Source organism: Mytilus edulis, chromosome 5 (genome assembly GCF_963676685.1).
Source record: "Mytilus edulis chromosome 5, xbMytEdul2.2, whole genome shotgun sequence".
NCBI lineage: Eukaryota > Metazoa > Mollusca > Bivalvia > Mytilida > Mytilidae > Mytilus > Mytilus edulis.
In genome coordinates, this window is record NC_092348.1 from 94,365,630 (window position 1) to 94,382,821 (window position 17,192).

Sequence of the window (17,192 nt, forward strand, 5' to 3'; positions counted from 1 at the left end):
TCAAAAAAAAATAATGCATATGTTTTTTATAACTCAATCGATAGTTTTCATTGTAAAACTTATGTACATATACTTTTTTCTGAAGAAAATTCTTTAATTTATTCATATTTAGAAGAAGTTTACTTTATTTGAATTGCTTCCTTCCAGCAAGCAATTCCCCCGATATATTTTCCGTATGCAAGGTGACCTCAGTGTGACCCATCTCGTAAAAATCCGGTGACCACAATACGCATGGATGTCCTTAAAATAAACTATTATCTGAATTTACATGTTAAACACGTGCTCAATTTCCATGCTTTTTTGTTTATTTTTCGTCAATTGTTGACAAACAGGTGACAATCGTTAAACTTCGGCTTCAGAACACGAACTTTAATTACCTGCCATATTTTCACAACAACACTGACAGATTGAAAAAAAAATTGACGATTATACGAAGTTTACACGAAAAAAATGATAAATTGGAGCACAGAAGACTAAGTTTATGATGTTTGTATGCATTGGTTTAAGAATTGAAGAACATTATTTTTCACCGGTCACTCGTTTCTTATGACTTTAAGAGCTTGTTTTGCGTGAGGACTTGCTGTATTTCTGAAGTAATATCTTTATTAAATATAGAAATAATACCTGTTTTAGAGAACATTTAATGGAGAAGGCCATTTTTTCTTTCCTTTTACTGGTGGTATTAAATTTTACTGTGATATAGTTTTATTTGCAAATTAGCTTTAGTATGTGTTACGTAAGAAATAAAGTTAACTTATCATATAAGTCCCGCAAATTATAATAATTTTCTCCAAAAGAACTATTAACTTTAAATTTTGAAATACAAAGGCTTTTCTACCTCAGGAATAGATTACCTTAGCTATACCTGGCAAAACATTTAGGAAAGTTTTGTCCTCATATAAAATATAAAATTTCAATCCTGGTATCTATGATGAGTTTATCAGTCAAACGAATTTAAAAGACGTTAGGCATTTCAGAATCCAGACCATTTGGCTAATATAACTTATTTTTCATAAGTGAACACGAAAAATCGGTGTAAGAAACCCTGGTCTCGCACTTTTTGGATTTCATGCAATTCCATCAGATTATAATTTTTCGTCTTGATTTGTCGCTTCTTATCGATTTACGAGATTTGTACATCAGTTAACTTCTGTCGTTTTAATACACAACTGAAACATTAATTGGTTAGAAACGTAACTATATTTCATTCATATCTTTAATCGAATGATCGTATGAATATTCCTAATCGTCAAACGAAAATGAGATGTTCTGTTTTGTTTCAGATAAATATTATAAAACAAAGGGAATGAATTGTTAAAAGGTGATATGCAAACTTTATAAGAATGCATCAAAAAGACCTATAAAATTGGGAAAGTAAATGGGGCATGTGTCAAAGCGATAACAACCCGATCTTAGGTTAGACAATAGCCGAAGGCCACCAATGGGTCTTCAGTGTAGCGAGAAACCCCCGCACCCGGAGGCGTCCTTCAGCTGGCCCCTTAAAAAATATATATACTAGTTTAGTGATAACGGACGTCATACTAAACTCCGAATTATACACAAGAAACTAAAATTAAAAATTAAACAAGACGAACAAAGGCCAGAGGCTCCTGACTTGGGACAGGCGCAAAATTTTGTCGGGGTTAACCATATTTCTGAGATTGCAACCCCCCCCCTATACCTATCGCCAATGTAGAAAAGTAAACGCATAACAATACGCACATTAAAATTCAGTTCAAGAGAAGTCCGAGTCTGATGTCAGAAGATTTAACAAAAGAAAATAAATAAAATGACAATAATACAAAAATAACAACAGACTATTAGCAGTTAACTGACATGCCAGCTCCAGACCTCAATTAAACTGATTGAAAGATTATGTCGTCATCATATGAATATCAGGCACAATCCCTCCCGTTAGGGGTTTGGTATCATACTATCATAAAATATATGAGAAGAACATAACCCGTGACATGCCAACAACTGGTTGTTTTTTTTTTAATAAATGTGTTTAGTTCCGATGCAAAGACCCTTTATAACTTGTAAGTGTCTAAAACTTTCATGTATTTTGTTTCCTTTTTCAGGCCTTTTTATCTGTTCAATCTATACGTGGAGAATCAGTAGACGATCTTTCAAATGATTTGCTCTATAATGAAAAGTGGCCTTTTTACTGGCTGAATGCAGGTACAGTATATTCATATTGGGCTGTTATTTAATAAAAGAGGGGCAACAGATACAAGAGGAACTTTCAAACTCATAAATCGAAAATAAACTGTCAACACCAAGGCTAAAAAGAAAAAAGAACAAACAGACAAACTATAGTACACATAACACTACATAGAAAACGAAAGACTCAGCAACACGACCCTTACAAAAAATTGGAATGATCACGTGTGGCACCGTGGTCTCGTCAGTGAACAAAAATAGACGAGAAACCGAATGTATTAATCTTCATTCAAGTAATAAATTACAATTTTATTGTTGTATCATCCTATAAAATATTTGAATAAGAAGTTAACGTTTATTTGCTTGCCTGTCTGTCAATTATTTTGGCTACCTATCAATTGTTTCGGCCGGTTTTTTTTCTCTTAAATGTTGAATTTTAGTTTTTTCTAACTTTGATCTGAAGCGTTCCTTGTTGTTGTTGTTGTTGTTGTTGTTGTTATTGGTTTTGGTAGGTGGCTTACTTATATAGTAATTGCGCCTTAAATTCATATAACATAAATATTATGTATATATACTTTCAGTCCTTAATTCATTTTTAGAATTACGTTTTGGCGAGTAATGATATTAAACTTTGACGAACATGGTTGACTGAATCACTAAGAAATATATATATATATATATTGAGAGACAAAAAAAAACACACATAACAGAAGGTACATGTAATAGGAAAATGAAAAAAAGCAAAGGATAGTCCCTAATGAAATGTACATTATTAATTGATAGGTATCATAAACTTTTTTATAAATTTTATCTGGTTGTTCACCTTTGTGTCGTCTGTGATATACTTATATATAAAAAAAGAATACATTTAGAAACATGCTAGTTAAATGCTACTAATAAAAGGACATCTCCCTCGATTGATGTAGCAAATAAAGAAATCCTTAAGTTAAAGATTGGTTGTAGTTTTTCCGGCAAATTGCGTCAATTTTATCCAAATAAATTTCGAAAGACATACTGGTATTTAGTGATTCCTCATTAACTGACGAGACAAAAACACTTCAGTCATTGAACGAGAAATCATCCCTACCTACACCCTTAATCGCCTATTTAGATATATATATATATATATATATAATTTAAATAGAGCAAAAATAGAAAAATATGAAAAAATGTAATACCAGTATATTATTAAAACAATGACATTGTTTGATTTTGTTGTAAGTACACAGAATGTCAGCGAAACAGAAGTGCTTGGATGTGCATATATATAATTATACAATAATCTGTGTGTGTTTGTCTAACTGACATCCTCTAGTACAAATTTTAGATTTTATCATTTTATTGTCATAGAAAAGTATTAAACTCTTGTTTTTATTCTAATAATGAAAGAGCGAAGTGATTGTGTTTAAGAAATAATTCATGGAAGCCATAGATTGTTGGAAGTTTACATATGGCCTGGGCCGTGATATTCGAATTTTATCCTGAGCGTTAGCAGGCCATGTGTAAATTTCCAACAATCTATGGCTTCCATGAATTATTTCGATTCTAATAGGACAAATACGGTAATTAAAAAACTGAAGCGAGAGTGGGTATGCTGTTTGTGTGGCTGTTTTTTTTACTCCCTGTTAGATAAAGCTCAAATATCTTTATAATTATTTAGCTTGCGTAGGTTATTTCGTGAATAACTGCTAGAAAAAAACTTTTCAATTCTTTATATTCTCAAACCCAACATTTGCCTTGTTTTTTTCGTAAGCTTCCATCACTAATCAAAAGTTGACATTTTGTAACTAAGGAGCCGCCATGTTGACTCGCTGAAATGAGTAAATATGCGAATAATGCAATGGAATAGAAAACAAAACAAAACCTACCTCAAGAATCAGTTTTAATACAAAATCATACGAATTCCGATGGTTCACGTAACAGAAAACTTTAAACCTGAGCGGTTTCATTTGTATGACGTCATGTTTTGAAATGCCTTAAATACGCCAAAAAAATTAATAGACTTTTACGGAATTTTATTTTATTTTTATTTCGTTGATTTCCCCGAGCTCTTGTGCATTACCTCTTTTTATTATGCATGCGAATAAGAATAAAAGTTATTTTGTCTTTTTTTAATTTCACTTTTTAAAACAATAAAATCGGCAAAGGGTCTGCAAATAGGTTCCAATACATGTAGATTTACGTGGGAAGTATATTGTAACAGCCATTATTATGTATATCTCTGTGTCTGCGCTAAGTATATTTTATCGAGAATTTTATCACAGTGTTGTTTACAAAGCTAAAGAAGCACGTCATATTAGAATTGTTTATTTTTCTTATTTTCTATCAATTGAATATGACTATAGTTATCAGTTTATGAAAATCTGAGAAGACATACTGTATTTTCCTCTAATCTTTTAACATATAACGTTAAATAATTAAGATAAATGTTAGTGACACTTTAATAAAAAAAAAATGCCTGTAGCAAATGTTTCTATTGTTAAATATTTGAGCATAGTGTGTTGTGTTTGTTGTTTTCATTTCTTAAAATATGACTGTGTTTGTCCATTGTAGAGAATCGTAAAGTGATGTTGTATTTTCCCTTAATATGTAGTGTTAACTTATCTATTATACTAATCTTCGATAGATCAGAGCGTTTAAATTGAATGTTGATACTTGTTAACATTAAATGCGTGTATTTCATGGTCAATTAGTACTGGTGTTTGAAAATTGAATGAATTACGGATGTATGGCACAGGTAAAAAAAAAGTCTGTTTGATTACGCTCAATGGACTGACACAAAGGTGAAGATTGCACTTGTGGCATGCTTATGGTTATTCTAAATATATTAAAAAGGGAAATTATTTCATATTCGGGTGAGTTTTTCATTTATCTTTAATCGTGGTGGTTGTATACTGACTTTATGAAATACTTTAACTTAGGGACCATCTGAGAAATGACTCATATACCACTGCTGAAGGAGATTTATTTCCCCAAGGGTACCACCAGCCCAGTAGTCAGCACTTTTGTGCTGACATGAATTATCATTGATATGGTTATATTTATAAATTAACTGTTTACAAAATTTTGAATTCTGGAAATACTAAGGCTTTTCTACCTCAGGCATAAATTACCTGTAGCTGCATTTGGCAAAACGTTAAGGAATTTTGGTCCTTATTGGTCTTCAACTTCGTACGTTATTGGCCTTTTCAACTTTTTTGGATTCGAGCGTCACTGATGAGTCTTTTGTAGACGAAACGCGCGTCTGGCGTATATACAAAATGCAGTCCTGGTATATATGATGAGTTTATTTCCAACCACTGGGTCGATGCCACTGCTGATGGAGATTTATTTCCCCGAGGGTATCACCAGCCCAGTAGTCAGCACTTTTGTGCTGACATGAATTATCATTGATAGGGTTATGTTTATAAATTAACTGTTTACAAAATTTTGAATTTTGGAAAAACTAAGGCTTTTCTACCTCAGGCATAGATTACCTTAGCTATATTTGGCAAAACCTTTAGGAATTTTGGTCCTCAATGCTCTTCAACTTCGTACTTTATTTGGCCTTTTCAACTTTTTGGGATTCTAGCGTCACTGATGAGTCTTTTGTAAACGAAATGCGCGTCTGGCGTATATATAAAATTCAGTCCTGGTATCTATGATGAGTTTATTTCCAACCACTGGGTCGATGCCACTGCTGGTGGAGATTTATTTCCCCGAGGGTATCACCAGCCCAGTAGTCAGCACTTTTGTGCTGACATAAATTAGCATTGATATAGTTATATTTATAAATTAACTGTTTACAAAATTTTGAATTTTGGAAAAACTAAGGCTTTTCTACCTCAGGCATAGATTACCTTAGCTGTATTTGGCAAAACTTTTAGGAATTTTGGTCCTCAATGCTCTTCAACTTCGTACGTTATTTGACCTTTTTAACTTTTTTGGATTCGAGCGTCACTGATGAGTCTTTTTTGTAGACGAAACGCGCGTCTGGCGTATATACAAACTTCAGTCCTGGTATCTATGATGAGTTTATATACACTAGTTCCAAATACATAATTATTTGTTTTATAATCTCTATACTAAAGCTAAATGACACCTCGACGTAGACGCAGTCATAGTCATCGTGATTATACATCACCTTCTCTGCATGATGTCTCTATTAATGACTTGCTGCCATTCATACAAAAGCCGTTAGGTATTCATCACATTCGCACAAAACTTTATTCATTACCCCTTTCAAAACTTCATTCTCTGTTCAATTTATGTTTGGAATCCACTGTTACAAACCCTCATTCAAACCAATACAAACTTGAAGCTATAATTTCGGATATTGCAAGTCACAGACTTTTCATGCCAGTTCGCATTGGAAAAGATGAAAAAGAGAAAAGGTCTTTTCTTAATCTTTCCTTTGCCAACAAAGGTCTCGATGGCGTCAACCTAGGCAATATCCTTCATCATAAATTAGTGCAATCGAAAATACCTCCTTATTTCAAAGACCAGTCTGTACCAATAACTTCTTATACCTATACCAAACCTATTGCAACTAAAATTTTCAATTACAAACGCGTTTTGCAGGATCTCGATATTGACGACTTCAAGTCTAAACCACCTGATTGCACTTGTGCTAGTTCCAAATTCACATATAATCCTGCTGACCACGTTATTACCGGTGACCTTTACATTGTTAATAACACTTCTCTACGAAATGTGTTATCGAAAGGTCCCAAATATCGTGAGCCTAAATCCATCAATTGGAAATACAACTTTAAAATTTTGATGGATTCAGTCGAGGATTATGCCAGGCAATGGGCTAAGCGCGAGAAGGAAGACGTAGACACTCTTTCCGAATGGATTAAGGCAGTGAGGTCGTTGATACAAATCAGAATTAAGACACTGAATGGGTCCATCAATGCCCATGCTACGTCAATCTTTAAAGACCCAAATGTTGCAAAACACCTATCCGACCTCCATGACAAATATGTTGTTGTCCCCGCAGATAAAGCCCCAAATAACATCGTTTTTGTGTGTAAAAGTCACTACATCAACTGCTTGATAAACGAATTAGGTATTGACAATTCACTTGGAAACTCAACATATACTCTCACGACACTTACCAAAGAGGAAATCCTGGATAATCATAGGTCTGTTCTATGTTCCTTTGGAATTTCAACCAAAGATGAAGAACTGGATCTTCCATCACTGTATTGGATACCTAAACTACATAAGTGTCCTTACAAACAACGGTATATTGCTGGGTCTTCCAAGTGCTCCACGAAACCTCTTTCTAAATTATTAACATCTATTTTATCAGCAATCAAAGACGGGCTTCAAAGTTATTGTGAAACTGCCTATTCTAGAGGTGGCGTGAATCAGATGTGGATACTTAAAAATTCAAAAGATCTTTTAGAGTACATACAATCTAACTCTCTTTCATCTTGTAACAGTATTAAAACATTTGACTTTTCTACTCTGTACACAAGTATTCCACATTCCAAACTAAAAGACAAATTGAAAGAGTTGGTATTACTTTGCTTCATAAAAAAGAATGGCCAACGTAGATACAAGTATCTTGTCTTAGGGAGGGATAAATCCTACTTTGTAAAGAATCACTCTGATTCAAACAAAAAATTCTCTGAAACTGATATTATCAAGATGCTTGATTTCTTGATTGACAACATATTTGTTACGTTCGGAGGACGTGTTTTTCAACAGACTGTCGGCATTCCAATGGGAACAAACTGTGCCCCTCTACTCGCCGACTTGTTTCTTTATTATTATGAGGCTGACTTCATGCAGGAACTTCTTAGGAAGAAAGATAAGAAGTTAGCAATATCCTTTAACTCTACTTTCCGCTATATAGATGATGTTCTTTCACTAAACAATTCAAAATTTAATGACTATGTGGAACGCATCTATCCAATCGAACTAGAGATAAAGGATACTACAGATACAGTTAAGTCGGCCACGCGTATTGTTATGCGTTTACTTTACTACATTGGTTAGAGGTATAGGGGGAGGGTTGAGATCTCACAAACATGTTTAACCCCGCCGCATTTTTGCGCCTGTCCCAAGTCAGGAGCCTCTGGCCTTTGTTAGTCTTGTATTATTTCAATTTTAGTTTCTTGTGTACAATTTGGAAATTAGTATGGCGTTCATTATCACTGGACTAGTATATATTTGTTTAGGGGCCAGCTGAAGGACGCCTCCGGGTGCGGAAATTTCTCGCTACATTGAAGACCTGTTGGTGACCCTCTGCTGTTGTTTTTTATTTGGTCGGGTTGTTGTCTCTTTGACACATTCCCCATTTCCATTCTCAATTTTATTCATATCTTGACTTACATCTAGAAATTGACAATGAGGGTCGGTTGAAAACAAAACTTTACGACAAAAGAGATGATTTCAGCTTTCCAATTGTGAACTTTTCATTTCTAAGTAGCAACATTCCAGCAGCACCTGCATACGGGGTATATATCTCCCAATTGATACGATATTCCCGTGCTTGCATTTCCTATCATGATTTTCTTGATAGAGGTTTGCTGCTCACAAGGAAGCTATTAAACCAAGAGTTCCAAATGGTGAAGTTGAAATCATCCCTTCGTAAATTTTACGGACGCCATCACGAGTTGGTTGACCGTTATGGAATAACCGTTTCACAAATGATATCGGATATGTTCCTTACGTCGTAAATACAATCCCCTTCCCTTTCATGAATATGACCTACCGAATTAGACTATTTACCGGATTTGTAATCACATAAGCAACACGACGGGTGCCACATGTGGAGCAGGATCTGCTTACCCTTCCGGAGCACCTGAGATCACCCCTAGTTTTTGGTGGGGTTCGTGTTGTTTATTCTTTAGTTTTCTATGTTGTGTCGTGTGTACTATTGTTTTTCTGTTTGTCTTTTTCATTTTTAGCCATGGCGTTGTCAGTTTGTTTTGGATTTATGAGTTTGACTGTCCCTTTGGTATCTTTCGTCCCTCTTTTATACATGTAGTTGAGAGTCTTCCTATTTTCTTAAAGTATACTAAGCGTTCCTGATCAAAGTCATTCCAGAAACTCGAATGGTGCACCAAACATAGTGCTTTTTAGATGGCTTAAAACAAAATGATTATTTCAATTTGATTGGATTGTTTGGTAGATAATACAACTCATGTATTCATTATAACAGGTTTATCACATTTAGGAGATTCGTGTTGTTTCGTAGTTTTCCTGTTATAGGTGATGTGTTTCCTTCGGTTTTAGTTTGACACCCGGATTTATTTTCTCTCGATTTATAACTTTCTAACAATGGTATACTTTTGTTGCCTTTATTTGTTAAACGGCTGCATTTATATAACATCTATGAAAGACATTTCCGTAAGAAGAAGAAATATAAGGTTAAAACATACCATTTTACAGAGAATTACCCTGATGTTCTTATAATTTCAGTTGCCCATAATATGACCCTGAAATGTCCTTTATTCCTGTATCAATTGACATCAAAGACGGAAGCTGATTTCAGTCGTCAGTTCTAATTAGCACTTACAAAATAATCACGATAGCATGATATAAATGATCAATGAAACGGGAAATTTAAGAATTTAGTCAATAAAACAAGCTTTCAGAGAGATATAAACCGCAATGTTATGTTATAATGAAGATACCCAGTTAATTTCCAGTATATAGTTCAAAGTTAAAAGGTCGACATTTGATTACATAATTAAGTGTTTTAGACTATGCATCAGAAGAGACAATTCGCCAAAGAGCGAAGATACTTACAAAGTGCAAGCAACAGTCTGATTATGGATCAACTGAAAAATGAAGATTACTTTACCCACGACCATATGTAGAATAATCTCGGAAAGGTCACTCCTCACCTTTAAAACAGATACTAGTTGAAAACTTAACTAAAAAAGTTAAAATTTCAGTTTTGAAACAATAGGCCAAACGATGATCTTATCGCATCATGTTGTTGTTTTTGTGCTTTCTAACGTTTTAGCTTTTTTGCCTTTCCAAACATTGGTTTCAGATATACCTCAGGTAAGAATATTAACTTTAGATGAACATTAATTAAGACTGAACGTATTTCGTTACAGATCGATTTTACTGGGATTCATGGGATCCTATAAATATGTCAGAGGGTCTATTTGCTGTTGCCAATATTCTCAGCTTTTCTCGCATATCATACCTCCTTCCAGCCAATGAGGCGTTAGGACCATTGCAGATCTCACTTGGAAGAATGATTAAGGTAAACCTATTTATCAATTCAATAAGATAGTGCAACTACGAGATTAATCAATATTATTTTACAGTATGGTGTTGACCTAAATTGTATGTACTGAAAAAAATATTAACTGACAAATAGAACTCATAGTCTAGGTAAAATAAGATTGTTAATTTGATAATCATGGGTAATTTAAGAATGTTAGTACCAAAGAACTCAAAAAAATTAACGAGGGGGTAAACATGCATCATTAGTCCATGAAATACAGACAATACTATGAATGAAAGAAACATAAGACAAACAAATAACAAAAAAATATAACAAAAAAAACTAAAGTTTGAGCAACAAAAACACTTCTACACGAAAACAGGTGTACCAGAAGGGTAAGCAGTTTCTACTCATCCTGCGTCACAACTCATTTTGCTCATGGGAAAAATTTGGTGAAAAGGTTACAATACTGATTAATGTGCTGAACAAGACGAAGGAAGGTAAATGACAAAGCGGCTACGACAAGTGGAACTTATACGTGGTCATTTGTGTAACAGATACTACCTGACGAGCAAACCAAATCATAATATTGTTTCTTAATTTTTAAAGCGATGAAATTGGAAAATAATTTTCATCATTCATCGCTCAATATCATATTTGGGTATCCATTTTTTTTTATCGGTTTGACGTTCTTTTGCAGTTATTGCAGTTATTGATAGTGAATGTCTTGGATTCTCATATACAATCAGTTTTCCTATTCATAGACAATTTTCCTATATTTTCACAAAGTGTTGGCACTTTTGTTTAAATTTACAAAATGTTTTAAAAATCATATTTCTAATATAACTGTATCTGTAAAAACATTTCTTATAACGTTTTTAGATTTTGGTAATTTTTTAATTGAGCCAAATATTTATCTTTATCTTTCTTTCTTCTTTTATAATCGATGATGAACAGAAGGTAAATGTGTTTGTCTATTTTCTTGTTCTGAGTTGAATGCCACTAATTTTGCATTATCTTGTTCCAATAAAACTACGTTAGAATTGATATTGATGTTGTAATTTATGGTAGTTATACAACCTATCTATTATCTGACATAGTATAAAAATGGATATGTGGTCTTCTTTAAAAAAGATAATCTATTTAGACTCTTAAATTTTCAAAAAGAAGAAAGTCTAATTTCATTTGACCATCCGCTTTATACTTGCGTTAAGCTATATGGGTTGTCTAAAAACGTTTCTGTTTTATTCCTTTTCTTTTTTCCTTAGCTTAGTTTATTTTAGACCTGTTCCACTTGTCGTAGTTTCAAACCGATTGTCTTTCCAGCTAACTAATTACCCTTTACGCGTAGAGACGGATCATTCTTGTACCTAATCCATAGTTTGTAGAAGATTATTAGTATGGTTTACAGATTGTTGTTATTAATCAAAAGACGAAGGGACAAATTGAAATTTAGCCATCGTCCGTTGTAAACTTCCTTTTTCTTTAATCTCCTCTGGAATGACTTTATCTACTTTTACTTAATCGTTTCCTATTATCATCATGTTTATGAGTTGTAATCTTTTTCTATATGCAAAATTCTTGAAAATAAAAATTTAAAAAAAATAATATAGCCAAGTTATTGTGATGGTAAGTCTTTACTTAGGCAATAGAATTTCAATAGATAGTCCGAATGAGTTCAATAAATCATGTTTAACTAGGAACGCTCAAAGCGGAATATTATAAAGCCAAGATGTATATGAACAAAACATTTGGAGAGTTGCATTTCCAAAACGTACCAAAAACAAATCATAATCCATTTTAGTAAAATTGTGAATGGAAATGGGGAATGTGTGAATTAAAGAGACAACAACCCGTTCAAATTGCAGAAAACAGCCGGATGCCATCAATGGGTCTTCAACTCAGCGAGAAAATCCCACACCTGGAGGTAGTTCTCAGCCTCTAAATAAGATCGTGTACTCCGTGAAAATTGACTTCACACTTAACTCCAAAACATATAAATGAACAAAAATTAAAAAAAACATACAAGACTAACAGTCCAGAGGCTTCTGACTTGGGACAGGCGCAAAAATGCTGAGGGCTAAACGTGTTTTGTGAGACGTCAACCATCAGAAAAACAAAGGCCGTCTTTGCCTAAGGAAGTTGAAACCTTAGTTTCTTTGTAATTTTAGAATCTTTTCATTGACAATTTTAGAAAGGTTTGTTAAAGGTCATGTCGATACCGAAGTACTGACTACTGGGCTGATGATGCATAAGGTACATTTTACAGAATGAGATACAGTTTGTAATCCCGACAACCATGTTATTATCAACTACTGTATCATTTAGAGAATACAGATAATACCACGTGACCAGGACAAACTTCAAATTAGAAATAATAATGTCAGAGTCCCTATACTGTATATGTGAGCCAAAATTTGTTCCTGTGAAAAAAGTTCCAGTGGAACTAATTTCACAGGAAATATGTTCTGGGAGAACTTTTTTCACAGACAATTTCTATATAATTTGTTCCATCTCTATGAAATAAGTTCCACACTTTACTTGGTGAAATAAGTTCTGGGTTGGTGAAATTTGTTCCTTACCTAGTGAAATAAGTTCCATGTTTGTGAGATTTGTTCCTTACCTGGTGGAATAAGTTCTGGATTTGTGAAATTTGTTCCTCACCTGGTGAAATAAGTTCCTTGTCTGTGAAATATGTTCCACTGGTTAAACAAGTTTTCTTATATACTGAGCACTTGTCATCAGTGAGTTTAAAGTGATTATAAAAAACATGTATTATATTGCATAATGTAATAAATAAAAAGGGTAAACATCCAATTGGATCATGTGGAGTAAAGAAAAGGTTTAATAACATGCTCAAGTAATAATACTAAAAATGGCACTTATGAGCCAGGAAAGAGTAGAATAAGAAATAATAATAAAAGTCATTCCGAAAAAAAGTATTATAGTTGAAGATGAATATTTGTACTTTTTTGAAAAGGACAAAGTGGCTGATCAATTATATTAAAAGACATAAATAAACAAAATACACGCTCTTTAAAAACTGTGCCATGACCATAGCTAAGTACATGTATGATTAGAACACCAATGACAGATCATCAGGAAACAAGGAGGTTGAATACCACATAAACGATCAAACATAGATACATAATAATCGCTTTTATTTCTTATCTTCATCCTAAAGTCATTCCTTCAATTGCAAATGTACCCCATGCAAGCACAGAACTTATTTTCTGTGAAATAGGTTCGAGCAGAACATTTTCATTAATTTCTATAAAATAGATTCGTTTAAAACTAATATCACAAGAACTTATTTCACTTTTTTTTTAAATTTTAATATTGGAACAAAATTCATGGTGCTGTGGTTTTTGTTCCGGAACTTATTTCACACTTGGTTAAAAAAATTGTTCCAGAACAAATTTTATAGTGCTGGAACATATTTCCTATGAAATTTGTTCCGGTGGAACAAATGTCACGCCGGAACAAATTTTTTGTTACATATACATATGGATAGACACTTTAGTTTGTTATTGTTATACAATAAACTCACAACTTTTGCTTCAGATTATGGCCGGATGTTCAAATATAGTATAATTCATTGAAGTACAAATGATGTATATTTCATATCACAATTGACTTACTTGTCTTTCTTCTGTTTTAGGACATCTTGAAGTTTTTAGCCTTTATTGTTTTGGTTTTTTCTGCCTTCATGGTCGGCCTTAACAACCTGTTCTGGTACTACAGCATGAGGGAAAGCATTGAAGTCACCAAACACAATTTTACAACAAGAGCAGAAGTACAATTTGCAGAGTAAGTAATTTTGAACACTGTCTTATTCTGTGTATTTAAAGGTATTACTATTACTGATAAAGGGAGCTTTGATCATTGATGTGCAATTCTTAGAATTAAACATGGGAGCTTTGATTATTAATGTGTATTTCTTAACATTGAACATAAGAGGTTTGGTTCTCAATGTGTATTTGATTCGATCTGCATCAATAGTTGAACTGGTAACTTATTTTGCTTTAAAGTAAATCTAAAATTGATTTTACATTTTAGTGTTTTAGCCACATTCAGAACAGTTTTCTGGTCGCTATTTGGTCGCGGAGATACTGATGTTGTCAAGTTGGGAGAATATGAAAATAAATTTACAGAAGACATTGGATACATTATATACGGTGCCTACAACATCGCCATGGTGATAGTGCTATTAAATATGCTTATTGCCATGATGACCAGGTCCTATCAAGATATAACTGTGAGTAAGGGTACCTATTAGCTTTGGTGAAACGCCGTTATTGCAAAGTATATTTATTTAAAAAAAGGCTTGAATCCAAACAGTTGAAAAGCCAACTCAATTACAAAATGAGTAAAAGTAAAACACAAACAATTCCAGATTTGAATGATTGGGGTAAATTAATAACTTATGTTTTTGTAATAAAATCGTCGTCCATTTAATTTTTTTCTGGAAAGAGAAGTAAATAATTTAAATAACATTCAGGTGGGCATGTACTGGAACGTATAAACTAGATTTGTATTACAAGACATTTAATTTAAAGTACCGTCATAGCACTTTTACACATTAAGTCTATCTTCGTTTACATATGGTTTGACAATCGAATTTATTATAACTTTGATTGCTAAAAGATTTTTTTGACAAACAGGAAGACGCCGATGTCGAGTGGAAATTCGCACGAAGTGTTCTTTACATGGACTATATAGGAGAAGGAAGTGTTCTACCTGTTCCATTGAATATGTTAGGACTTCCAAAAGCTATTGTTCGCAAATTTACCCGATGTTGCTCAAAATGTTGCGAAAGTAATGATAACGAAACACCTGAAGACGCCAATCCAGATGTCGCTCCAGAACCAATTGAAAGGAACGGTCGTCAGAATGGATTGGTATGTAAAGTATGATAACCGTATATATGACATATAAATTTCCCAGAACCCACAATGAGTTGTAAATATAATTAGCTAAAACAAAATATTATGTTATATTTAATGATGCCTAGAATACGGCATTACAATACGGATCGGAAATAGTAACTGAAAGTGAGTTTGTAATATGCATATTTATCTTACCTCCTATACATTTCCAGGAATATGATTGGTTAAAAGCGTCCGCGTGCAAACCGTGTATATTTGATATTAGGTTAGTAGGGAGGCGGGGCTTATCTCATACACGGTTAGTAGTGGAGTTACGTCCCTTTATATTCCTTATTAGGCTAAACCGACATGCTTGGCAAGAACCAATCATAAAGAAACACAGAAGTGTTACATTTCATCTGTGAGATTATGTACTATGTGTGATAAAAATATGATTGAAGATGAATACCATTATTAGCTCACTTGTGCCAAGTGAGCTTTTCTCATCACTTTGCGTCCGGCGTCACGCGTCGGCATCGGCGTCGTCGTCGTTAACGTTTACAAAAATCTTCTCCTCTGAAACTACTGGGCCAAATTTAACCAAACTTGGCCACATTGTTCATTGGGGTGTCTAGTTTAAAAATGCGTGGCGTGACCCGGCCAACCAACCAAGGTGGCTGCCATGGCTAAAAATAGAACATAAGGGTAAAATGTAGATTTTGGCTTAAAACTCTGAAACCAAAGCATTTAGAGCAAATCAGACATGGGGGTAAAGATGTGTATTAGGTCAAGGTCTATTTGGCCAGAAATTTTTATACAAATCAGATAACCTGTTGTTGGGTTGCGGCCACCAAATTAGTAATGTTAAGGAAATTTTGCGGTTTGTGGTTATTATTTTGAATATTATTATAGATAGAAATAAATTGTAAGGAGCAAAAATGTTCAGCAAAATAAGATCAATAAGTAATTCAACATGACCAAAATTGTCAATTAACCCCTTAAGGAGTTATTGCCCTTTATAGTTAATTTTAAACAATTTTCATAATTTTTTTAAATTTTTAGAAAATATTTTCCACTGTAATGACTGGGCCAAGTTCATTATAGATAGAGACAATTGTAGCAACCAGAATGTTTAGTTAAGTTAGATCTACAAACACATCATTATCTCCAAAATCTCAATTTTCTCATGAATTTATCTGTGTCCATTGTTTAATATGCACATAGACCAAGGTGAGCGACACAGGCTCTTGAGACCCTCTAGTTTTTTTATTATCGCTATTTTGTGCATTTTTCCTTTGATCATTTTTTGTGATAATTTTTCATATCATACTACTCGCTTGAGATGGAAAATTATCGCTAAAAACTAAGGAGGTGCGTGACTTTGCTTACGAAATGAAAATAATATACAGCGCTATCTTCATTTTTAAAAAAAATTATCTGGTTTTTTTTGGGGTCTGTTTGGTACGTTGAAATGTTGATCTTGTTCATTTTTGCAAACAGAATGGTGCACGTTCACAAGCAAGATCACGTGACAATCTCAATCTTCAACTCAGTGATGGACACTTGAAGCCAGCAGACATTGATCGGAGACGAAGTACAGAGAGTTTACCCTTTGGCAAAAAAAGTTATCACGTACGTATTGTATAAAATACAGAATTCCCTGTATGAAAATCATTCAGAATTTTACGTAATTTGAATAATAAAAGTATTTTGATTTATCAACAATGCGCATGTTTAAATGTTAAAATCCCTAAATTGCCGAAGTGTGAAACAATACAAGTAATAAGGATATTTTTTTATTTCCTTGCTGAACTAGTAGATATATTATATATTCCATAGATACATACAATACTCATACAAAATTATTTTTAATATAAGTTCCATTTTTTTTCATATTATATCATTAACATGGGCTAAAAACACTCCCTTCATAACGCTAAAAATCCCTAAACAACATCGTTATTGTGTGTAAATCACACTAC

At 33.4% G+C, this 17,192-nt stretch overlaps 1 protein-coding gene across 1 annotated transcript in view; it reads left to right on the forward strand.

The window, feature by feature from the left end:
• Positions 1–17,192, forward strand: part of LOC139525593 (short transient receptor potential channel 7-like) — a 43,021-nt gene that overhangs the window by 20,710 nt on the left and 5,119 nt on the right. Inside the window, exons 7-12 of the mRNA XM_071321086.1 lie at positions 2,082–2,181; positions 10,227–10,378; positions 14,004–14,152; positions 14,402–14,600; positions 15,007–15,243; positions 16,711–16,842. Of these exons, the coding sequence (XP_071177187.1) occupies positions 2,082–2,181; positions 10,227–10,378; positions 14,004–14,152; positions 14,402–14,600; positions 15,007–15,243; positions 16,711–16,842 (969 nt within the window). The remainder of the gene's footprint in view (positions 1–2,081; positions 2,182–10,226; positions 10,379–14,003; positions 14,153–14,401; positions 14,601–15,006; positions 15,244–16,710; positions 16,843–17,192) is intronic.